Raw genomic sequence first — 26,685 nt, 5'->3', positions numbered from 1 at the left:
TTCATATTCAATTTCCATTTTCAATTTATGAAGTAGACATCCTATATACAAGTAGTATGGGATGTTTGGCAGAATTTGATATGAATTCAACCTCTAATAAACATAAAAAAAAACATGTATGTGTGTTATACAGTAGATCGCCGCCACAATCATAAATGTATTTTTTTTTCTACTAAAAATATTTTCAGACCTTTTTCTCTCACAAAATTGAATGAATGTTATCTTTTGAACTCTTGGCATGAAAACAAACATGTTTCAACCAATCTTTCATGGTTTTACATGTTCATTGCTATTTCAAAATAGGTCTGAACATGTCTTCTTGCAAATTGAAAATATTCTTGAAAATATGAAAATATTCTTGTTGCAAATTGATACATTACTGTTCTTCTGTAATTTATTTTGATAATCGTAGGATGACTAATCCATCTAAACCTGAATAACTTGGATAATTTTTTTTTTTTTTTTTCTCCAACCAAATGTTTAGTTTAACAAAATGTTTCACACAAATATCTATTTAATAAATAAAAAGGTTTTGTTTGTTCCAAATGACATATTGTTGATTTCAGAAATGTTGCTTTAAATTAATGGCCATATAAAAAGTTTATAAAAGTACAGAAAACAAAAAACAAAACAAAACAAAAAATCTATATTACACACAAAACACAAATGGTGGCTCATATGATTTAGAGGAAAAAAGTTCCAAAGTCAGAATGAATTTGGTTGCAGTGCGATTCAGATGATGTTAAAGCAGGTTATTAGTCAAAGATGATCCAGAACTCACTAGAAAGTCAAGTCTTTTTGCAACCACAGCTTAAATCTTTTTAAAGTTTTTCTAATTTGGGTAGAAATGTGCATGTTCATTTCTGGCTATTATTATGCCTTAACATTTAACTTGAGATTTAGCTTCACTATTAGAAGCAAAACCTTATATAACCTTTAATTACCTGAATTTTATTATTATTATTTATGTTAAACTGAGGCCTAAATCTTTAGCCTAGAAACATTTGCATATGGCAATAATATCATTAGTTATTAGAAATTAGTTCTGTTCTCTACCTAATATTGAAATATTTGGCTAAGGGTATGGAGGCGATTTTGGACACAGCCTCAGTTATTGTAGTTTTTTTTCAGTTATGATTTGTTCCTTCCTGCTTGAAAGGGTAACAAAATTATAGACCAATTGCAAGACGCGTACCCGCCTGCATCTGTAACTGACAGCAGTGTCGGCCAATTAGAATACCCGCAACACACGCCCACAGTGATCAGCCACGCCCACCCGCCAGACCTGCAGTGAAGTAAAGCTTTCCTGTCTCTTATCAAATAAGACTGATTTCCTAAACAAGCGTTTTCAGCACATGGTGACACCGCGTCACCGTTATCAGAAGAGAGAGCGGAAGCGCTGTAATGTTCATTCTCAGAGCAGCCCCTGTGTTTATCAGCTGAGACTCAAATGAGCGCCTGATCCGTCAGATCTGATCATGTCTGATTTCGAGGAGTTCGAGAAACAGCTGAACGAGAATCGACAAGGTACAGTAAAGACATCTGCAGTGTTCATGACCTGTGTGCTGTGAAACATATCCCTCATGAACATAAACAACGACTGTGATGGTGAATGATGAATAAATGATACCAGGCTGCTGTGCTAATATAGACATTTAATGAACACCACAGAAATTACAGTAACTATTTATATTTAGTTGCAATATACAGTTTTTCAAATGCCATCTGTCGATCACACATGCAACTAAATGTACTGTTGCATTTCTACACATTTGTATAATTATACAGCATAATATTTTACACAGATTCCAAGCCTATACAAATATTTGGACACTTTTGAACACAAAAGTCATGAATGAAATATAAATATGTGAATTTCAGTTCATAGATTAAATATTGAAGCAAGTGTTATCTGTGTTCAAATGCTAGCCTACAGAATTGTTTTTTTCTTCATTTACTGGTAATTTTTGCTCAGTCCCTATTAATAATTCGCTGGTGTTTTGGTGAATTTTAAAGCCTGTCTGAAGTCAGTTCTCCTCCAGTCCAGCAAGGGAACCACAGATGTAGAGAATCAACTTTTTTTTTTTCTTTTTTTTTTTAAATTAAATGCTTGAATAAAAAACAGTAACAACAATTGTTATCATTGTCATACCATCACAATAGAGCGATACTATCAACATCATCCACTAACATTTCACAAAATTGTCATAATTCTTAGTCTTCCGTATATATTCAGTACATCATTACAATCCTGACACATAAGCACTGTAATGGTAAGACTGGGTTAATGATCATACTTGAATCATACGCGATATGGGTTAATAATCATACATACATACATACAGTCATATTCAAATGTGTCATAACTATCCAATTATTACAGTTTCATGAGTTGTTTATAATGGTTTATAGGGGTGTAACAATATACTGTCTCACAATATATCATTATATAAAAACATGCAACAATCATCATATATACATGCAAGTATCATGTATATAGTTCACTTGAAATGAACATTTGCAGTGAGCATCAGACATGTTAATGTCACATTAATAGCAAACCCAGGAGGTCACTCATTTGAGATTCCATGTTATTATTATTAATAAATAAATAATAAAACACATTATTTAATACAATACTATATTTAAAACATTTTTTAATTTATGCAGTAAGGGACAGAGTTCAAGCTTATGTGTCTAACATGATTCTTTATTTGTAGCTGAGTGAATTCCCCTGTGAATTGGGGGAAACCTATTCAATCCCATTGTCAATGTAATACCAAATGTAGCGTTTAATGAACAGCATATCTTAGAAGTAATAATTACCATTTTAACTCTTTTGTTTTGGCTTTGTCTGGTATGACATAATGATGGTGGGCATTACAAATATATAGACAAAACAGATTCCTTCAGCAATTTCTATTAAATAGGTGTGTTCTTGTTATAAAATGTGTGTGGTTTGACAGATGGCAAGAAATGCAGAATTCTTAAGTAATAGTAATGTAATAATAACATATTATCAAACCATCTCAGTTTTGTGTATAAAGGCAAGCATACAACAAGTGAAAAATCCCATAGACCTCCAGCCATATAATCTGAAAATCTTACTTGAGGTTTCTTTTGATTTGAACTAGTATCATCCAGAACAACTGCATAGCTACACATTGAACAGGACCCATTATGCCCTTTTACAAAGTCTTGATTTTGTTTTTAGGCTCTACTAGAACAGGTTTTCGTGCTTGAATGTTCAAAACGCACATTATTTTCCCCATATTTGACGTTGTTGCAGCTCCTTTCTTCCCAGTCTGTCAATAACGGGCTGTGTTCAAAATCACCCGCTATACCTCTTTCACTATTTCCTACATTACTCCGCTAATATAGTCCACTTGAAGGAGTGGATGAATACAAGTCAGTGAATTCAGCCATCTTTTGGTCAGACGCGGGAAGTCATTTGACACCACCCTCACAGTGCATTATGGGTATTCTCTAGCCATTGAGCATACATTCTGTGTTTCTCAAACAGAAGGCTGCATCCTACTGAGACTGCGTCCTTCCTAGTCCAGTTCTTCTGAGGCTTGTGGGCTAGTGTTTTCCTCAGTAATAAAATGCTAGAATGAGATGGTCTAGTTAGTGTGCATGGCTGCATCATAAATGTTTCCACCAGACCACACTTTCGTATTCTTCAAAAAGCTTATGCTGTATGTCCTATGCCTTCCCTTTTCTGCTTATGGAAAAAACAGGACTGGCACCGCTTTTTGAAGAATACGAAAGTGTGGTCTGGCGGAAGCACTTGCAAGGTGATCATTTTTGTTTATAAAGCATATACATTTTAATTTTTTTTATAAAATGACCAATCGTTTCACTAGATAAGACCCTTATTCCTCATCTGGTATCATTTAAAGCCCTTTGAAGCTGCACTGAAACTGTCATTTTGACCTTCAACCGTTTGGAGGCCATTGAAGTCCACTAAAAGGAGAATTATCCTGGAATGTTTTCATCAAAAACCTTAATTTCTTTTCGACTGAAGAAAGAAAGACATGAACATCTTGGATGACATGGGGGTGAGTAAATTAGCAGGAAAATTTAATTTGAAAGTGAACTAATCCTTTCAAACACAGCCCTGGTTTAGTTCCTGTCTCTAAGAAGCCCCTCCTTCTGAAAACCACAGTGTGCTCTGATTGGTCGTCTGGACTGGTGTGTTGTGATTGGTCAACCGCTTCGAACTTGTTTGGGAACTGCCCTGCCCCTTACCATAACAGTGAGTTTCAACACACTACTGACTCAATCAACGAGGCCCCGGCCCTTTATTTTGTGTATCCATTAGGCAGGAATTATTTAAATGAGGGATATTGTCATGTTTTCATTCCCAGAAGAAAACTCAAGACTACAATGGAGATGTTTCAGGGAGTTCAGAAACAGTGCTTTTCTGGCTTCTGCTTAGAAATTAAACAGAAATATTTTGGATTATATTTTCACTTTTAAAGTTATGATATTTCCTTCACTATGTATCATTATTCGTTCAGAGAGAGAGAGGGAGAGGCATAAGAGAAGGAGTCGCAGTAGCTCTCCTGGTCGCAGCAAGAAACGGCGCAGCTGGAGCAAAGACAGAAGCAGTCGCAGCCGAGGGAAGCGCAGCCGCAGTCGAGACCGGAAGAGCCGAGACCACAGGAGTAGCTCCAGGGATCATAAGAAACACAGGTGACTGCAGACACCACACAACACCAGCCTATCACTGTCCATCAGAACTAACACAAGACTTGTTTATTCTTGCACCCTTACTGTTTCTGTTGTTTGTTGCCTGTACACTCATAAGAGCAGTGCTGTATTCTAAGTTGGCATCACAACATAGTTGGCATACACTATATTGCCAAACGTATTGGGACATCCATCCAAATCACTGAATTCAGGTGTTCCAATCACTTCCATGGCCACAGGTGTATAAAATCAAGCACTAGGCATGCAGACTGCTTCTACAAACATTTGTAAAAGAATGGGTCGCTCTCAGAAGCTCAGTGAATTCAAGCGTGGTAACGTGATAGGTTGCCACCTGTGCAATAAGTCCAGTCGTGAAATTTCCTCACTACTAAATATTCCACGGTCAATAGCTACAGATCTCCAAACTTTGTGTGGCCTTCAGATTAGCTCAAGAACAGTGCATAGAGAGCTTAATGGGATGTTCCATGGCCGAGCAGCTGCATCCAAGCTTTACATCACCAAATGCAATGCCAAGCGTCGGATGCAGTGGTGTAAAGCACGCCACCACTGGACTCTAGAGCAGTGGAGACGTGTTCTCTGGAGTGACGAATCACACTTCTCTGTATGGCAATCTGATGGACGAGTCTGGGTTTGGCAGATGCCAGGAGAACAGTACTTGCCTGACTGCACTGTACAGTGTAAAGTTAGTGTATGTTATGTTAGTGTATGTTAGTGTAAAGTTTGGTGGAGGGGAAATTATGGTGTGGGGTTGTTTTTCAGGGGTTGGGCTTGGCCCCTTAGTTCCAGTGAAAGGAACTCTTAATGCTTCAGCATACCAAGACATTTTGGACAATTTCATGCTCCCAACTTGGGGATGGCCCCTTCCTGTTCCAACATGACTGCACACAAGTGCACAAAGCAAGGTCCATAAAGACATGGATGAGTGAGTTTGGTGTGGAGGAACTTGACTGGCCTGCACAGAGTCCTGACCTCAACCCGATAGAACACTTTTGGGATGAATTAGAGCGGAGACTGTGAGCCAGGCCTTCTCGCCAACATCACTGCCTGACCTCACAAATGTGCTTCTAGAAGAATGGTCAAAAAATTGCCATAAACACACTCAAAAAACTTTGTGGAAAGCCTTCCCAGAAGAGTTGAGGCTTTTAAAGCTGCAAAGGGTGGGTCAATTCCACATTAAACCCTATGGATTAAGAATGGGATGTCATTAAATTTCATGTGCATGTAAAGGCAGGCGTCCCAAAACTTTTGGCAATATAGTGTAGTTGTTTAAGTTTGTGGCATCTTCCTTGTCATCTTCTATTCTGATTTTTTTCCCCTCAGCTATTCTCCACGTCGAACAAGGAAGAAAAAGATGTGCAAGTATTGGGATGTTCCCCCTTCAGGCTTTGAGCACATCACTCCAATGCAGTACAAAGCCATGCAAGGTGCAGTATGAGTAATCAAAAGATCACAGTTACAGTAAATGCCATGATCACCGTTCCCATAAATGGCTGTGCACTTCTGATGTCGCACACCCACAGAGAACATAAAATTCAGGTGCACATTGCCCGCCACGCACAGTCGCCCTAAAGCCACTCCAATGGGTGGTGGTGGTGCCGGAGCTTGGGCCCGTCATCTTTGCTTGCAGCTATACTTTTATTAAAATTTCTTGGTAAAGAATGCCAGAGTTAAGACAGCACTGTAAAAAATACTTTTCAAGCAACCTAAAATGTGTATCCTGGAGGTTTTAAAACATGCCTTAATATTATTAACAAAATTAGTTTTTAAGGTTCAAATTATTAAACCACTTCTTGTGTGGATGCTCTACAGGTAGGATATAAGGGATGATTTTGCTTAGGTGGCCAAAACATTGATCATGAAATTTATTGAAAATTTATTGAAATAATGGTTTCTGTATTAAAGATGTATTTAGTATTTTTTTTAAACGTAATACTGACACCTTTAGAGTGGATGCTATGGAAGAAAAAAATGTTTATCTCTCAATTCTTATATTTCTTTCACAATTGCAAGTTTATACACTATTTTGCTGCGTTCACGCCACCTCATATTTACTGGAATCTTGAAATGACAACACGTGATGTTATATTTAGAGCTGTTCATGTCCTTTTGGTCCTTGAACTTGGAATTATGCATTTCCATGGCACCACTATCAACGCCTAAACGAATCTACAGCGGTCAGGTGGTACAGCGGCCACGTGGTACATGTGGGAGCTTTCAGAAAACTCCCAGCCAACAAGCTGTAATTATTAGCTCTACGAGGACATGAACACTTTTTATAAGCTAGAATCTCGTAACTACAAGAATTACGAGGCCGCTTGAACGCACCTTTTTACCAGCCACTTTATTAGGTACACCTGTTCAGCTGCTCATTAAAGCTAATACCTAATCAGCTAATCACATGGCAGCAACTCTGTATTTAGGCATGTAGACATGGGGCGTGTCTCAGTCAGCTCCCTAGTTCAGTAGTCAGGGCACTGAACAGGGAGTCTGTTCAGTGCCCTAAAAAGCCTTACAAAGAACCGTGAAAACCAGGGAGCTCAATATGCTCCCTTAACATAAGTTCTGAAGCATGAAACAGAAATCACGTAAATCATTTGATAGATTTTATTATTATTATTTTATAAATACAAACCATTATTTTATTGCATTTCAGCATTAAAATACATCACTAGACAGGTAATGAACATAATCTTGCTAACATTTAGCAAGATATCAGCTCTGCTGTTGTTCATAAATACCAGTAGTGATGTTGCACAATGAGGACATTTTCACCTCGCTGGAAATAGAGTCATCATTGACCCAATGTGTAGAGAGTCAGGGCCCTTACCAGTGCTCGAATTCATGTAAATTAATGGTCAAGATGATCTGCTGAAGTTCACACTGAGCATTAGAAATGAGAAGAAAGGTGATTTACAGAGAGTTTGAACATGGCATGAATATTGGTGGCAGAGAGGCTGGCCTGAGTATTTCAGAAACTGCTGATCTACTGGGGTTTTCACGCACGACCATCTCTGGGGTTTACAGAGAATGGTCCAAAAAATAGAACATATCCAGTGACCGTCAGTTCTGTGAGCGAAACTGCCTTTTTGATGCCAGAGGTCAGAGGAGAATGGCCAGACTGGTTCAGCTGTTAGAAAGGTAACAGTAACTCAAATAAACACTCGTTACAGCTGAGGTCTGCGAAAGAGCATCTCTAAACACACAACACGTCCAACCTTGATGCAAATGGACTGGTCGGTCAGAATTTGGCGTAAACAACATGAAGGCATGGATCCATCCTGCCTTGTATCAACAGTTCAGGCTGCTGGTGGTGTAATAATGTGAGGAATATTTTCTTGGCACATGTTTGGTCCTTTAGTACCAACTGAGCATCGTTTAAATGCCACTGCCTACCTGAGTATTGTTGCTGACCATGCCCATCCCTTTATCACCACAGTGTACTCATCTTCTGATGGCTACTTCCAGCAGGATGATGAGCATGTCACAAAGCGCAAATCATCTCAAACTGGATTCTTGAACATGACAATGAGTTCACTTTGCTCAAATGGCCTCCTTGCAATTAAGAGAAAATAGTCAGAATTGTGAGATATAAAGTCACAATTACTGTTTTTATATTTTTATTCAATGTCAGAAACAAGATTCCTTAGAATGCAGCATATGTTTTTGTGTTAAAAATGATCTAAACGATTATAAAATTCAGACTGTAAATGTTCAGATGTGTCACATTAAAACTGTTGTAAAATAGCTGATAGATTAAGAGTTTTTGTAGTAATTATTTACAAACCCATATGAGGTAACAGTGCATCCGGAAAGTATTCACAGCGCTTCACTTTTTTCACATTTTGTTATGTTACAGTCTTATTCCAAAAGGGATTAAATTCATTTTTTTCCCCCTCAAAGTTCTACAAACAATACCCCATAATGACAACATGAAAGATTTTTGTTTGAAATCTTTGCAAATTTATTAAAGTCCCCCTGTAGTCAATTATTTTATCCCTTAAAACTCATCTTTGATCACCAAAATGACATATTTAAAAAAAAAAATCAAGTGAAAAAAAATTCTTCATGCCTTTATTTAACTTGAATGTAACTCTACAACCTTGCCTCATTTAATATACATGGATAATAAATGAATATTGCATAAATGAATATGCAAATTAGCCCCGCCTCCACTCACTCACACCAGCTCAGAGAGTCTACTGTTGCTGCAGTGACGAGGCAATTTGTTGTTTGTGTTGTGGCTACATGAAATAAATGCACATCCTTGAATGAGCACGGATTTCCAGCGTATTTACTTGAACTTATCAGGTAGGCTAATATCTATGGTTTGATCCATTTCAGAGGCGGCCAAAATCAGAATTTATAATGGAGTGAATAGCTCTCTCAGAACTTGATGTGCGATTCCACACTGACTGAATATGCACATGAATCACGGTCACATGCACACGCTCAGAGCAATATTGTTTTAGCTATGTTTTATAGTAAAATATTTCGAAGGACAAAAACATGAACTTTATTGGCTTTACTTCAAGTCAGCTGTCACTTTACTTTGGCGCAAGCCCCTATGCGCTTGCACACTTGGCACAGCCCTTGCGACAGTTCTGTCATTAATTAATATGAATTAATATAGATAACCTTTGGCTTGACTACGTTATCAAAGAGCTAATAATGTGTTGCTAATTTTACACACACCGTTCCTGTTCTTCATCTCAGACAGAGTCAGACAGCTGCCTTCTAACAATCAGTATCCTTACAAACACTTTGAACAACTTGAACAACCACATAGACATATAAACAACAAGAAAAAACTCGATTTTCACCAAATGGGGTCTTTAAAAATAAAAAACGAAAAAAAAATCCCATGTACATAAGTATTCACAGCCTTTGCCGTGACACTTAAAATTGAGCTTAGGTGCATCCTGTTTCCACTGATCCTATTATGTCACATCCTTTCTAATGTTTCTACAACTTGATTGGAGTTCACCTGTGGTAAATTCATTCGATTGGACATGATTTGGAAAGGCACACACCTGTCTATATAATGTCCTAACTAGGGATGTCCAGATCCGATCAGGTGATCGGAAATCGGGCCCGATCACGTGGTTTCAGACTCGATCGGAATCGGACGTTACCTCCCGATCAGGACTCGGATATATATATATATATATATATATATATATATATATATATATATATATATATATATATATATATATTCTCATTATTTTTTAACACATCTATAGTTATGCGGTGGCACAGAGTTAGACCCTTTTGACTCCACACAGAAACAGCAACGCGTGCGGCATGACAATATACTTTGATGCAGAGACGCTATTGGTTAAATGCCGGCCGGCAAAGTAGAACACAGAAGCAGCTTGAAGCGGAAAGCGCGAGTATGTCTGCGGTCTGGAGTAGGCCAGTAGGGTGACCACCTGGCTATTGATCTGGTTGCAGGACAGTCGATGTGACTTTGTGGGACAATGCGGGACACGTGAGACAGATAAATTTACTACTATTACGCAATGTAAATAGTGATTTACACTTGTTGGCAAACTTGGCATATGCGCCGATTAATGTTTCTGCCGGTGGGTTCTATAATGTTGCGCTTATGGCAACATTAAATCCTGGAGAGAAGAAAATTCTAGATTCACGGCTGCACATGCAGGAGGACAAAGTCTGAGCGCGCAGATGTAATATCTGAGGAAGAGCGCGGGCGCGTCCAGTTTTGTGCAAAGGAAACTGCCTGTGAGCGGAGAGATTGCTCGCGCATTTGATGCGCTCTCGTGATACAATAATGCGCTCTCGACATTTTTCATTATAATAACGCCATAGAACCCGCATTAAATGAACTATAAACGTGAGTAGAATGTCTTGTCTGAACGTCGCAATTTTGTATTGGTTAAAATAAATGGAGAATATCTCGTTTTTCCTTAGGTGCAGTGCAGCTCGACCATTTCCGTGTGTGGCGCTTGATCGCCGCCGTTCGTTGGAAATATTTGCCATCAGAATGGATGATTACATGCTTTAAATCATGGATTTAGGCAGCTTTGAGCAGCTCTTGAGGTTCTTATATCATATGTGAGATTAAATCCTTGCTGGTGTAGTTGTGTTTACCGACTTTGATGAGGCCCGCTCTTATCCCTTTGCGCTGTCCACTCAGTTGATGTCCACTCTCTCTATGATTGCATTGGTTATTTTCACAGCTAGAATATGACGGCTGCACAAATAGATTTTTAAATGCCAGTCACAGTTTTTATTATATTTCTTACTGTTGTATTGTAATTTCAGGTATTAAAAAAAAAAATAATAAAAAATACAGACATAAATGAAATGCGGGACACTACTTAAGTCTTGCGGGACGCGGGACAAAGCTCCCAATTTCGGGAGTGTTCCGCAAAATGCGGGGCGGTAGTCTGGAGAATAAGGTGAATTAAATAAAAAATAAGGAACATCCTGGATCTGTTTTTTCTCTCTTCTTTATTCTTTTTTTATGTATTATAGAAGTATCGGATCGGGACTCGGTATCGGTAGATACTCAAAATCAAATGACTCGGACTCGGACTCGAGGGCAAAAAAACCTGATCGGGACATCCCTAGTCCTAACTGCATGTCAGAGAACAAACCAAGCCATGAAGACCAAGGAATTGTCTGTAGACCTCCGAGACAGGACTGTATTGAGGAACAGATCTGGGGAAGGGTACAGAAAAATTTCCCAATGAGCACAGTGGCCTCCATCATCCGTAAATGGAAGAAGTTTAGACTCTTCCTAGAGTGGGCTGCCCGGCCAAACTGAGCGATTGGGGGAGAAGGGCCTTAGTCAGGGAGATGACCAAGAACCTGACGGTCACTTTGACAGAAGTCCAGTATTTCTCTGTGGAGAGAGGAGAACCTTCCAGAAGAACAACCATCTCTGCAGCACTCCACCAATCAGACCTGTATGGTAGAGCGGCCAGACGGAAGCCACTCCTCAGTAAAAGGCACATGACAGCCCTCCAAAGTCACCTGAAAGACTCTCAGACCATGACATCAACAAAGATTGAACTCTTTGGCCTGAAAAGCAAGTGTCATGTCTGGAGGAAACCAGGCATCGCTCATCCCCTGGCCAATACCATCCCTACAGTGAAGCATGGTGGTGGCAGCATCATGCTTTGAGGATGTTTTTCAGCAGCAGGAACTGGGAGGCTAGTCAGGATCAAGGCATAGATGAATGCAGTAATGTACAGAGACATCCTTGATGAAAACCTGCTCCAGAGCGCTCTGTCCTCAGACTGGGGTGAAGGATCATCTTCCAACAGGACAACGACCCTAAGCACACAGCCAAGAAAACAAAGGAGTGGCTACGGGACAACTCTGTGAATGTCCTTGAGTGGCAAAGCCAGAGCCCAGACTTGAACTTGACTGAACATCTCTGGAGAGATCTGAAAATGGCTGTGCACCGATGCTCCCCATCCAACCTCATGGAGCTTGAGAGGTCCTGCAAAGAAGAATGGGAGAAATTGCCCAAAAATAGGTGTTCCAAGCTTGTAGCATCAAACAAGACTTGAGGCTGTAATTGGTGCCAAAGGTGCTTCAACGAAGTATTGAGCAAAGGCTGTGAATACTTATGTACATGTGATTTTTATTTTGAATAAATTTGCAAACAAACTTCTTTCACGTTGTCATTATGCAGTATTGTTTGTATACTTTTGAGGGAAAAAATTAATTTAATCCCTATTTGGTATAAGGCTGTAACATAACTGTGATGAGCAGGGCGGGGCGAGAGCCGTGAGAATGATGCGAGGCCGGTGACACGAGGGATAATGAGCCTAAGCTGCGTGTTGCACCGGTCTCGTATCTCACGGAGGAGCTCCAGAAGCATAAAAAGGGAGCGACGACAGTGATGTTGTCCGTGAGGAACAGCCGCCATTTACTTTCATTTTTTATTTACTTTATATTAAAGTTGTTAAGCGTTTAAAAAAACAAAACAAAAAAAACCGGAGGAGCCATCACCGGATGCCAGGGGGCAGAGGAGGACAACTGCCGGCCACACAAACATAATAAAACATATCATAAAATCCAGGCCTGGTCCTCTCTCGTCCTTCACTGTCGTCACTCCCCTTTTATTCTTCTGGAGCTCCTCCGTGAGATATGAGACCGATGCAACCCGCAGCTGAGGCTCATTGTCCTTCGCGCCACCGGCCTCACACTGTTCTCACGCTCATCACAATAACAAAATGTGGAAATGTGGAAAAAGTGAAGTGCTGTGAATATTTTCCAGATGCATTATTTTGTTGTGAAACACTGAACTCTTATCCATTTAACATTTGAAAGGGAAAAAAAAGTAAAGGTTTGGTGTTCTACAGCATACAGTGTTTTCAAAAGAAAGACTTTTGGCTGAACTGTTCTTAAATTTGTTGTGTTGTAATGTAGCTGCTGGGCAGATCCCCAGCATTGCTCTCCTGGCTACATCCACTAATGCTGGTTTGGCAGTCGCACCCACACAAGTGCCCGTCGTTGGCAGCCAGATGACCAGGCAAGCGCGACGCCTGTATGTTGGCAACATACCCTTCGGCGTCACTGAGGTAAGTGTCTCAGAATAGTGTCCCTCAGAACATGTTGTATGTACAGTTCAGTTCTCATCCTCTTGTGCAATGATAAATCAGCCATTTAATTTGAAAGTTATGCATGAAAAGTTCTTTCTAGAAATGAGAGATATAATAACAAACACTGTTTGTTTGCCATTCCATTTGCCTTATCTTTGTCTCTCAGGAGTCCATGGCTGAATTTTTCAACACCCAGATGAGACTTGCAGGACTGTCTCAAGCTCCCAGCAATCCTGTACTCGCAGTGCAGATCAACCAGGACAAGAACTTTGCTTTCTTAGAGGTGAGACAATACAGATTTCACTCAGTTATCTCTTCAGACAAAAATAGACTGCACCTGTTTAAATGCATAACAGCCAAAAGATTGCAGTTGCATGAATTTCCAGTGCAAATTGGTCCATAGGAGTCCATAATTAAAAGTTTCAATTAAAAGTGTTGTTTGCGTCCATTGTAAATTTGCTAAGCAAGCAAACAATATGGATTACATCCAAATGCCTTATTCCATAAAAATATATTTTCATATTGTTGTTCTAGACATTTCAATATTGTGCATTTTGTAAACACATGATAACATCGAAAGACAACCAAAGCTCTTTCAAAATCTGAATGAGGTTCAAAGCACCAGCGAGGGTGTGTTCACACTTGGCAGGTTTGGTTTGATTTAAACATAACTCTGGAGCGATTGCTCTGTTAGTGTGGTTCATTTGAATAACTGTGAACACTGCCTTCCAAACCCTGTTGAGCACCAAATAAGCAGGCCGAAACTGCTAAAAAGGTGGGTCCCAGTCCAATGAACTCTGGTGTGGTTCAACTAAAATATGAACACAACACAGATCAAAGACCTTTAAATGAACAAGACATGATGTGACAAGATGCAACTCTAAAAAGGACAGAATGCTCAAGCATACCTGGGGTACTTCTCAGTACTTAAATGGATGCTTCCTCGTTCCTCCATCCTCCAGCCTATGATTCTGAAACCAAAAGTCAGCCATCTTGAAGGACATCTCAATTCTTTAATTGCACTGTGAGGAACGAGGAGTGAAGAAGCTACCAGAGGAGCCATAAGCGAAGATGCACAGGTGTATCCTATGTGAAAGTCTTTCTTGTTGAGAAACCTGATACACGTAAAAATTCTCCTCCCTCTGTCGTAATCATTTTAATTTATGTTGCTTAAATATTAATTATTACACATTTTTTTAAGAAGGGTCATGATAGTTCCTTTGAAGCTTATCTGTAAATGGCAACTTTTATAATTGGCTAACGTCATTGCATAGGAAACGTATCAACACTCACTCGCTATTGCATGTGAGTTTTTTGAAAACATTATCCATATAAAACTGGCATTTACAGACAAAGCATCATGAAATCATTTACTTATGGTTTGTGATGCAGCTGCTGTCAGATCCAATACAGTCAGTATTGGATCTGACAGCATTGGATCTGACAACAATCAGCAGTCAAATGCTCTGAACAAACATATAATCCTCCGACATGATCCGGGACAGCATTAAAATAAACCATCCACTTGTTTCCAATGCAGGGATCCTTCTGAAGTCTCTACAGAGACGCGAACAAGCGGTTGAAACTAGAGCTGTTTAAAGTTTAAACAAAGCAAACGTTCTTTCACTTTTCCATTAGTCCTGGCAAATTTGATTTATCATGCCATGACCCCTTAAATAACCAAACTTCAACAACATAAGGACAGGTCCCTAGAGAATATTCACGTCCAATATACAAATAAGATTTCCTTAGATTCCTCCATCCTCATTTTCTTTCTTTGCATCCATCCCTCACTTCCTGGGGGATGGAGCTGAGATGGGGAGAAAGGAAGCGAGGATGCACAAATAAGAAATGAGAAGCACCCATGGTTCTTCTCGTCATAGGCACTATGCTACCCATTAAAGTTCATTACAGGTGTTGACTTTGTTTGTGTGTATGACGGAGAAATTCCTGTTGCTGATTTGACTATTTTACACATTTTATAAGCTTTTCATGAGTTCTCAGCTGCAAAACTGCTTATGTACGCACCTACAATGAGCACATTCATACGGCATTGTTTTGGATGTTTGGTATGTTCCATTGCAAAATATGCATCATAAAATACACAATATATACTTTTTTTTGTTTTGTTTTGTATCTTTAGGTTTGGTGTTAAAACTGACAGTGTAAACGGCTAAGCAAACCAGAACTAAATGTATAATTTTCTTTTCTGGTCTGAATCAAACAAACCAAGAGAACTGAACCACGAGTGTGAACACAACACATCATGCGAGACGTTTCTGTGATGCACAAGAAAACATTTTTATTTAATGATACTGGGCTACTCAGAGCTATTCCTGACTAAAGCAGACTGTCTATCTTCACCAGTTTCGATCAGTGGATGAAACGACTCAAGCCATGGCATTCGATGGCATTATCTTTCAAGGACAGTCGCTGAAGATCAGACGTCCACATGACTACCGCCCTCTGCCCGGTATCTCTGAGCAGCCTGCTTTTCATGTTCCAGGTCAAGACTTTTGTCATGTTTTACTTTTTGATGTGTTTTAGCCTTTCTACAGGGCTTTTTAAAGATTAAGGGCCAGATTTGCTAAACAGGGCAAATTAGCGGGAGACTGCAATCTCAATGGGAGTATAAATTTCTGCAGGTGATCTACCGACAACGTGCATATTAAAGAACACAGACGCAGTATCTCATTTCCATAATGACCAATGCAATCTACAAAGGAAAATCCTGAGAGCAGTTTTTAAATTTTACGAGGGTTTGCGATGCCGCAAGCATTAGTAAATCTGGCCCAAAGTCTACAATTTATGCAGCACTGGCAAAAACGAACAAAATTGCAATGCATTTTTTTTCTGGATTGGACATTGGCTCAACTAATGGCGTCAGTTTGTGGTGGGCTTTTCTGACATGCCACAAACTGTTGCCATTGGTTGAGTCAGTAGGCCACACAATTGGTTGAGTTTTAAAGCTTGTTTGAAAATTATTGAGATCATTATTTTGAAGATATAGAAAACTGCCTTGAACACAACAATTTGACATGCTTATTTGACATTTGTTTTTAGGTGTTGTTTCCACAGTTGTACCGGACTCCCCTCATAAACTCTTCATTGGAGGTCTACCCAATTATCTCAATGATGATCAGGTAAACTTTAACCTTTAAACTAGTCCATGAATGAATCAGTTATTTGGACCTATGGTCAGTTGGTTGTGTACACTAGCAAAGAGTAACCTATTTTCTTACTGCCCATTCAAAGTTGTGTTTGTCAGAATATATCCACTTTTTATGTGTGGAAATAGTACATATTACTTTACTGACATACAGAAAGCCAATATATAGCCGAAATCCCTCTAGTGTAACAAACTCATCATCAGCCATGACACTTTTAATCTAAATGGTAGTTCATTTTTCATTTTTAAATGTTAAGACCATATTGAAAGAGTGAAATGGATACATGTTGACATTTAGGCTACATTCACACTGCAAGCAAATGTGCCCATTTTAAATGTTCTGCTCAAATCCATTCCAAATTGCAGACTACATTAAAAAAATATATATATATTCTAAAGTTATAATGTTTTTTGGCCATCCTTTATTCACTTTGGCCCATGTTGTTTCTGTTAACCAAAAATAAAAAATAACTATTAAATGTCATTAACTGAAATAAAGCTGAAATAAAATAAAATATAAATATAAATATTAACATATAAAACTTGACTAAAAACTTAACCTTAAAAACTCTAATGAAAATTAGAAAGGCAACTGCCATGGCAACTAACTGAAATAAAAGTTTAAGTCACAATCCTAAAATTACAAAAACTGGAAATACATATATAAAAATTACAAAAACACAGAATAACATTACTAAAAACTTAACTAAACTTAAAATGAAACCTGAAAAATAAGCTAATTCAAAATATTATCAAATATAAAATATCAAATACAATTAACACTGAAATATGCATTAAATTAATTGACGTGTTTGATTATTTGACCCAAACGTCTGACCCGTGAAAAGAGTGATTGGTGGCTGTGTTCCCCAAACATTGTGCCAAATTTCACCACATTTTACCATGCATTTTTATGGCTGACAATGCAAAAAAAATGCTCACAAAAGAAGAATATAATGATAATATTCAATATGTGATATTTGTTATATTATGTAATATTTACAGGGTTATTTCACCCAGAAATAAAAATTAATGTCATTTATTACTCTCCCTCATGTCGTTCCACACCTGTAAGACATTTGTTAATCTTTGGAACACAAATTAAGATATTTTAGTTGAAATCCGATGGCTCAGTGAGGCCTGCATAGCCAGCAATGACATTTCCTCTCTCAAGATCCATTAATGTACTAAAAACATATTTAAATCAGTTCATTTGAATACAGTGGTTCAATATTAATATTATAAAGCGACAAGAATATTTTTGGTGCGCCAAAAAAACTAAATAACGACTTATATAGTGATGGCCGATTTCAAAACACTGATTCATGAAGTGTCAGAGCGTTACAAATCTTTTGTGTCGAATCAGCGGTTCAGAGCGCCAAAGTCACATGATTTCAGCAGTTTGGTGGCTTGACACGCGATCCGAATCATGATTCGACACAAAAGATTCATAACGCTCTGAAGCAGTGTTTTGAAATCGGCCATCACTAAATAAGTCGTTATTTTGTTTTTTTTGGCGCACCAAAAATATTCCTGTCGCTTAATAATATTAATATTGAACCACTGTACTCACATGAACTGATTTAAATATGTTTTTAGTACATTAATGGATCTTGAGAGAGGAAATGTCATTGCTCCCTATGCAGGCCTCACTGAGCCATCGGATTTCAACAAAAATATCTTAATTTGCGTTCCGAAGATTAACGAAGGTCTTACGGGTGTGGAACGACATGAGGGTGAGTAATAAATTAAAGAATTTTTGTTTTTGGTTGAACTAATCCTTTAACTAATAATAAAGTAAATTATGTCCGCTTGATGTATTAGCTAAAATTGAAAAAATTGCATGAATTCTGACTTGATTGTTCACTCTGATGCAAACAAAATTGGAACTGAATATGTTTACACATATTTTTGCTCTTCACATTGTCGACCAAAAAGCGGATCTGTGTCACATGAGACGGATTTGGGCCCCATTCAGCTGCAGTGTGAATGTAGCTGATTAGACTTTTGATATAACCCGTAATTACAACAAGTTGCAAATTTTGCAGTTACACGTGCAGGTGAAGATGGAGTAAAGATAGAAGTCGAACAGCATATTTCATAAGTGCACTGCAAAAGTTTGTTGTTTCTATTGCAGACACTACCGAGGGGGTTTGGGTAATGGTGCACCTCATTGATCTAATTTAAATGTAGCTAACTAACTAACTTAATCAATTGGAGCTGAATGTACCCTGGTATTCATTTCATTCATATTCTCATATATTTTCTTTTCTTGCAGTCACTGTTACTGCTTTGAAACTCACAGCTCTTTCATTTTTTGTTCCCCCACTTTGTCCCCCAGCTAGGGGCCCGTAAGATCGTTAAGTCTGCGCTCATAATTTGTTCAGTAGTTCTGATCTACTGCTGCCATGCCAACATGTAACACAAGGCAAGTAAGACATTCCGTTCCTCACACGGATACACCTCCTGTCAGCAGGGACCCTCCCCTCGCTGTCCTCTCTCTTCCTTCACTCTCTCGGAGCGCGAACATCACTAAAGGGTCTTTGGGTAATCGGGTTGGGCTTTTGGAGGACTGTGAATGTGAAATGTTTGGAAAGGTTGAAGCAAATTCAGTGCTGCAATGTGAATATAAAACAAAAGGGGAAGTGACTCACACTGATGTTGGACCACTTCATGTCTGCTGTAGGGCTTATTTTCACTAGTCTGAATGATTTGAAATTTGGAAGAAAAAAAATCTTTTCAGAAATTTTGTTAAAAAATTATGTTTTACCGTTGCATGCAAAGAAAGGACCTTCCTATGCACCTTTCTTTTAGTATTTTAAAGTGCCCCTATTTTGCTTTTTCGGATTTTATCTTTAATGTATTGCGTAATGTAGCTGTTTGTGAATATAAAAGTTCTGCAAGGTTTCAAAGATCAAATTGCAGGATAAATGGAGTTATTGTCTTCCAAAAGAACAAACCGAATATAAACTGCCTAAAACGAGTCATCAGTAACTCCAGTCTTCCTACTCAAACCTAGCAGAGTAGACCAATCACAACAGATTGGGCCATCTGACCAATCAGAGCACAGTAGCCCAATTACATTTTCGGACACTGAGAGAAAGAGGTGATGCTGCAATGTATATTATAAAAAAAATAAAGTATTTATTTATTTATTTATTTATTTATTTTTACCTTGGATGCATGTAAAGCTATTATAGAAGACTTAAAAACAAAATTAGGAACCTAAATTAGCATAATAGGGGCACTTTTGTATGTGGCTGCTTTAAAAAAAATTGTGCTTTGTCATAGTCTAAATCAGGAGTGCACAGTTTTAAGGGGCGCTCACACTAGGCTTTGAGCATGTGAAATTCTTGGGACACTGCAAAGGACAACATATGACGTCACACTCTTTTTATATTTTTACAATACAAAATGTAAAAATATGCAATCGACTCCAGTACTGCATAGCTGCAAACTGTTAAAGTTTGTTCTTTTATTTCAACTAAAGGTTACATGCTGACCTTCATGTTATGCAAATTCGAGTTCACCAAGCTTTGGATGCTTTAAAATGCAAAACTTTTGCATATTTTTTTTTTATCTGATGTTCCACATTTGCATTTGTATGTATGGAAATCAGTGGAATGGAAAATATAGTGTAACCGCCCCTTTAGACTCTACTTACAATGAATAAATGGATAGCGCAAATCATAGTGATGATAATTATTGTAATATTGAAAAGGCCTGGAGTGAAGACCATTAGAATCTCACCCTTCTGCATTCAGAAAAAGAAGGGAACATCATGATAATATTATTTTCTTATGTTACGAACATGTGTCATGGTGTGTCAATGTATTGCAGGAATAGAGCGCAACAGCTTACCTTTTCAGTGGCCTTGGTTTCAGAAGTATATTTTCTCCTTATTTCTCCAGAGGGATTTAAACAAATTCTTTAATAAAGTGTAATGAAAGAAACAAACCAGCTCTGTGATCAATCACCACATTACAGCCAGGGTCAGAAATTAACTTTTTCATTAAGGGCCAATATTTGCCCATGGAAGTGATGTTAGTTTACTGCTTTTGTGCTTTAGAAAATCAACACTTTACATTGGTTATTTTAGTAGCATAAAAAAACAAAAAAGTTATTCAAACTTGAAAATAAAATATATACAGAAGTGAGCAAAGAATGTGTCCCATCACTGACACTTTGACTTAAGCCTAGTCCGAAAACTCCCGTTATAATCACTGAAGCTGTCTACATTGCAAAATGAATCTTTTAATTACATTGTATCTGCTCTTTGTTGTTTATGATGAGAGAATTCACGAGAATGCAGAATTCAGCGCACTAAACAAAACTCCAGCAATGACTAATCTGAAGCATCTCTGATTGGCCATTGAATTCATAAACTCAACAGAAATGTGTGTTATTGGTTATAACGTGACAGCTGTCATATATTTAGTTTATCTGTGTAAGGGCATCCCCCGAGGGGGCATATCTTGAATTTGGGGTGCTTTTTTATTTATTTATTTATTTATTTATTTGTCATTCTTGCCCCAAGCCACTGTTAATTTCTGACCCTGATTACAACCTTTGAAACCTTAAAGTGAGTACAAAAGTATAAGACTGTGTAATGAGGGAATGAACTGAAAGCATTTTGAAATCATGTAATCATGAGACTTGTGTTATTTATTAAGTATAAAATATAATGGATTTGAGTTTTTTTTTTTTTTTTTTTTTTTCAAAATATTCAGATATTTAAGTAAGGGAGACTGGTCCCATCATTTGTTATGCCTCATGGGAGCAGGCAGTCTCTGCTGAGCTCTTTTGCTGTGATTTTTGTTTCCATGGTAAAAGCCACTTGTCTGATTGGTGATCTGATGAGTATACTGTCGGTCTTCACTGTGAATTCAGCTACACTTTTTTTTTTAAATGAAGTCCATTGAAATCACTGAATTGTGACATTATTGTTTAAAAATTTAAAAAATCTCTATTTCTCTTTGGAGACAGTAAATGAGATTTTAACTTCCAGAAGCCACTGTTGCGCTCTATTGGACCTGCCATCTTGTACACCCCCATCCTGGGTTCAATGGACAGGAGATGGATAGGATTTGAGCTGCAGCTGCTGTTGTGTTCACATACCTGTGCGTCCTCGACTGTTGTGCAGGTTAAAGAGCTCCTGACATCATTTGGTCCTCTCAAAGCCTTCAACCTTGTGAAAGACAGTGCCACATCACTGTCCAAAGGATATGCTTTCTGTGAATATGTGGATATCAGCGCAACTGACCAGGTCAGTCAATTCAGGTTTACTCATCAAAGGATCATAAAATCATCTTAGTTTACATTTATCATTATTGGTTAAAGCACATAAAGCGTTGAAACTTGTCTTCAGTGAAGTTAAAATAAATCTCATGAAGCATGTCTAGCATATTTTGCTAATTATTTGCTTATTACATATTAAGGAAAAAGCCTATTTTAGGACTCTGATGAGCCAAAACTTTATGACCAGTCACAGGTGAAGTAAATATCATTGATAATCTCCTAACAAGGCCACATATTATGGTCTGGGTAGATTAGATGGTAAGCAGACAATCAGTTCTCACAATCAACATGTTGGATGCAGAAGAAATCGGTAGGAATTCATATCTGAGCGACTTTGACAAGAGCCAAATTGCTATTGCAAGGTGACTGGGTCAGAGTATCTCTGAAATGGCAAGGCTTGTGTGTTGCTCCTGGTCTGCAGTGGTAAGAATTTACCAACTGTGGTCTGAAAAGTGCGGCCTTATATCTCACATGGGATGAAGAGGGGTAATTAAGGTAATGTAAGGCAATGTAAGATAAGGTAAGGTCTCAGGAGGGACAAACCACAAACTGGCAACAGGGTGTTGGGCACCCAAGGCTCATCGATGCACAAGGGCAACGAAGGTTTCCCATCTGGTCCAAGGCAAAAGAAGGTCTACTGTGGCACGAAGTCACACAAAATTTTATTGGTGGTTATGGGAGGAATGTGGCACATCGCACAGTGCATTGCTCTCTCATGCGTATGGGGCTGTGTAGCCACAGACCAATCAGAGAGCCTATGATGACCTCTGTCCATCTCCGAAAGCGCCTGAAATTGGCACATGAGTGTTTCGTATCATGTCATTGGTGTTCCCTGGTGGAAGTGACCTCTTTCAGCAGGATCATGCACCCTGCCACACTGCACACATTGTTCAGGAATGGTTTGAGGAACATGATGAAGAGTTCAAGGTGTCGCCCTGGCCTCCAAATTCCCCAGATCTCAATCCAGTTGAGCATCTGTGGGATGTGCTGGACCAACAAGTTTGATCCAAGGTAGCTCCACCTCACAACCTACAGGACTTGAAGGATCTGGTGCTAACATCTTGTTGCCAGAGACCACAGGACACCTTCAAGGCTCTTGTAGAATCCATGCCTCGGTGGGTCACTCTGTTTTGGCAGCATGTGGAGGACTAACAGCATATTACGCAGGTGGTCATAATGTTTTGGCTCATATGTGTGTATCGTTTTTGTTACGAGTAAAGTAAAACTACAAGTAAAACTTTCAGATCCATAACAGAATTGAAAATTCTGGGAGGAAAATGTTCTTAACTTTGAAAATAATGTCTCGATGAGTGAAAAGTGACCTATAAATATTTTTGTGAGATTCACTCAAGATAGTGGTTCTGTTTTGTTCAGGCAGTAGCTGGATTACATGGCATGCAACTCGGTGATAAAAAGCTCATCGTCCAGAGGGCAAGTGTGGGCGCCAAGAATGCCAATCCTGTAAGTTCCAGCCCTTAACACTTCAACACCACAGCTCCTGTCACTGTTATGGCACAAAAATAAGACATTCATGAATAATACATAGCTGTTTACTTATATGGCCAACTTCAAGCAGTTGTGTCAGAGGTCCAGTCTGGCATCATGTTTTCTCTGCATGCAGACAGCTGTTGTAGAGACGCCAGTCACACTCCAGGTCCCGGGGCTGCAGAGGGTGCAGAACTCCGGCCTGCCGACGGAGGTGCTATGTCTGCTGAACATGGTCATGCCGGAGGAGCTGCTGGACGACGAGGATTATGAGGAGATCCTGGAGGACATCCGTGAAGAGTGCTGCAAGTACGGCACTGTGCGCTCTATCGAGATCCCAAGGCCTGTGGATGGCGTGGAGGTGCCAGGCTGTGGGAAGGTAACGAGTGCCATATTACACTTCAAGAGTAGGAAATAAACTGAAAAGAAAGGCCTTTGAGGATGTGTCCATTCACATAATCAATATTCCCTAACCAAACCTTTACTATGGTAGGATTTGAATTGGATTCAAGAAATAAAAATTTAATTTGATTTATTTATTTTATTTGTTACTGAGGCTGCATAGCCTCAACAACAACAACAAACAACAAAAAACTAATAAAAATGACAAAAAACACACAACAAAATTACATTAATTAACATTAAAAACTAAAAACGTAACATTACTTAACATTAAAAATTATAACGTTTCTTAACGTTAACATTAAAAAATATATAAATAAAAACCACTAAAAATTTACTGTAAAATAAGTTTAAAAATAATATTTGTACTTTGGTAGAAATCTGAGTATATTAGTACTATGAACTTATTTCATTTGAGTGAAATTCATTTATTTCATTTTTTATTTAATTTAATAGAAGAATATTTATTTCCTTAAATTAAATGAACTTGAATGAAGATAAATGATCAAAACTAGAAACATCAATTTAACACAATTCTCTGCTAGCAAACAAAAGCATACATGCATGTGCTAATGTAGTTCGCAAAGAGATCATCACTGCATCAGCTACACAAAATATTAATGAAAACTATAATAGTATCTCAGTCTTAATACTTCTCAATATCCAATACTTATTAATACATTAAAGCTTGGCTTACAGCGGTAGTTTCTCTGTTTTGCAGATTTTTGTGGAGTACGTTTCTGCTGCAGAATGCCAGAAGGCCATGCAAGCACTGACGGGACGCAAGTTTGCTAACCGTGTGGTGGTCACGAAATACTACGATCCAGACATGTATCACAGACATGAGTTCTGAGGGCAAAGAGAGAGAACGAGCTGTTTGCACCATCTGAGTGTAAAGTTTTAATGAGCTGTATGTAGTTTTACACTTCTCTTCTACTTTCACTTCTCAATTTCTTTTCCTTATTGAAAAAAAATAGATCTGAGTAGCCATGTAGAAATAATTTAGACTAGTACAGTGTCAAGCGATCTCTTCCATGTTCAAAGGATTAGTTACATTTCAAATGAAAATTAGCCCAAGCTTTACTCACCCTCAAACCATCCTAGGTGTATATGACTTTCTTCTTTCTGATGAACACAATTGGAGAAATATTAATAAATATCCTGACGCATCCAAGCTTTGTAATGGCAGTGAACGGGAGCAACAAGTATGAGCTGAAGAAAGTGTCTTCATCCACATCCATCCATCATAAACTTACTCCACACGGTTCTGGGGGTTAATAAAGACTTTCTGAAGCGAAGCGATATGTTTGTGTAAGAAAAATATCCATATTTAACAAGTTATGAAGTGAAATGTCTAGCTTCCACCAGACTGCCTTCTGTATTCAACTTATGAACAAAGTGTATCACCTCTCACAGTTCAAAACGCTTACACTACGTTGGTGCCGATAGCCTCGTGGGCAGAGCACCGGCATATAGCGCCGTTGCGATTCGAGCGACCCGGCTCACGGACCTCGCGGACTACATATCTCTGATTTTATTTGTCTGAAAGAAGAAAGTCATATACACCTAGGATGGCTTGAGGGTGAGTAAATCTTGTGGTAATTTTCATTTTAAAGTGAACTAATCCTTTAAGGGAAGTTTACACTTACAGTGATTTACCTTGAACAGAAGTCACTCATTTTCAACAAGAATTGGCAATTTCCAGAAGCAAGCGGGCAGCTGGCAACATGATGTGATGTGGGTGTGTCCAGAAAGGTTTAGTTTTATGCAGATGACTACAATAAGGAGTGAAGTCATTAGAGCACATGTGATTGTCTCCTGTGAGATAGAGGAAATGAGATATTTCACTGTTCTACACACTCTCACAAAAAAGGTACAAAAGCTGTCACTGGAGCAGTACCCTTTCAAAAGGTACATCTTTGTACTTTATTTACCCCTTAAAGGAGCAGATCAGTACCTTAAAGATACATGTTAGTACCTTTTGAAAGGGAACCTTTTGTACCTTTTTCTGTGAGAGTGTATGATTTGTTTATGTATGATGCAGGGAAATAATTAAAAATATAATGAAAAACTGGCAGTAATTGTTGAAGTATTGAGTGAGTTTTATTCATGCAAATATTAATCTTCTTTATGATATGATGCATTATGTACTTTATGCAATTATAGCCTATGTATAACTTTTACAATATATATTTATATACCCTTCTAAAAGAAATGACTATCAATTTAGCACTCAGTGGGAATGACCAAATATACTGCCACACGATGACCTGATGAAATCACTGTATGTGTGAACATAAGCCTGAGTTTTTGTCCTGCTGGCTTTCCATCAGCAGCATTGTATGATAAAACATTTAGTTGGCCCCGCCCAAAGTGAAATCTCATTGGTCCAAACTCCTGCTTCAAATAGCTGCATTTGAAAACATCAAATTTGTTGTAATTGACTGTGATTTTGAGGCTTTGTGAGGACAGAAATATCACTTGACACTTGTCATGTTGTGCCTATAGTTAGAACAAAGAATATCAGAATAGAACTTAATTCTCAGACTAGAGATTGTTTTGTGTGTCTTTGTATTAACCTGAAACAAAATTCTAGCCAGCGTTCTGAACTTTGAACAACACTAAATACTGCAAACATCAACAGACTGAACTCAAATGCATTACATGCTCTTTAACATAGAAAATGACTGAATTTTGTTTGGAACAAAGCTTCTGCTTCATACTAGTGACAGCATATTCATGTTACTCTATTTTTGTTTTTTTAACTTAAATATTTGATTGCATTTTTTTTAAGTCAACAAATGTTTCCATGACATATATTATATTATATTATATTATATTATATTATATTATATTATATTATATTATATTATATTATATTATAATGTCTTTCTTTCCACATTATACTGAGATTTAAGTTTTTTTGCATTAAGGTAATGAGAAAATGTGCCATTATCATGAAAATAATGCCAAAATGCCAAAAACAGGCAAAAAATTATGTATTTCTTTTGTTTATTTTTGGGTGAAAATATG

At 38.1% G+C, this 26,685-nt stretch overlaps 1 protein-coding gene across 1 annotated transcript; it reads left to right on the top strand.

Annotated features, from left to right (window-relative positions):
- Positions 1-1,220: 1,220 nt before the first annotated feature.
- LOC125267668 (splicing factor U2AF 65 kDa subunit-like) lies at positions 1,221-24,810 on the top strand. The gene is made up of 11 exons (XM_048189527.1): positions 1,221-1,527; positions 4,524-4,698; positions 6,037-6,140; positions 13,126-13,277; positions 13,465-13,581; positions 15,666-15,804; positions 16,362-16,441; positions 21,611-21,733; positions 23,140-23,226; positions 23,387-23,629; positions 24,374-24,810. The coding sequence occupies exons 1-11, from the start codon at positions 1,479-1,481 to the stop codon at positions 24,503-24,505; spliced, it is 1,401 nt and encodes a 466-aa protein (XP_048045484.1). The 5' UTR covers positions 1,221-1,478; the 3' UTR covers positions 24,506-24,810.
- Positions 24,811-26,685: the final 1,875 nt, after the last annotated feature.

The sequence above is a fragment of the Megalobrama amblycephala genome, linkage group LG1 (assembly GCF_018812025.1).
Source record: "Megalobrama amblycephala isolate DHTTF-2021 linkage group LG1, ASM1881202v1, whole genome shotgun sequence".
Lineage (NCBI taxonomy): Eukaryota > Metazoa > Chordata > Actinopteri > Cypriniformes > Xenocyprididae > Megalobrama > Megalobrama amblycephala.
This window is presented reverse-complemented; position numbering and strand designations above follow the sequence as displayed.

Coding starts and splice junctions, on each gene's coding strand:
- LOC125267668 (XM_048189527.1), top strand. CDS start 1,479: ATGTCTGATTTCGAGGAGTTCGAGAAACAGCTGAACGAGAATCGACAA. Junction 1,528..4,523: donor GCTGAACGAGAATCGACAAG/GTACAGTAAAGA, acceptor TTATTCGTTCAG/AGAGAGAGAGGGAGAGGCAT. Junction 4,699..6,036: donor AGGGATCATAAGAAACACAG/GTGACTGCAGAC, acceptor TTTTCCCCTCAG/CTATTCTCCACGTCGAACAA.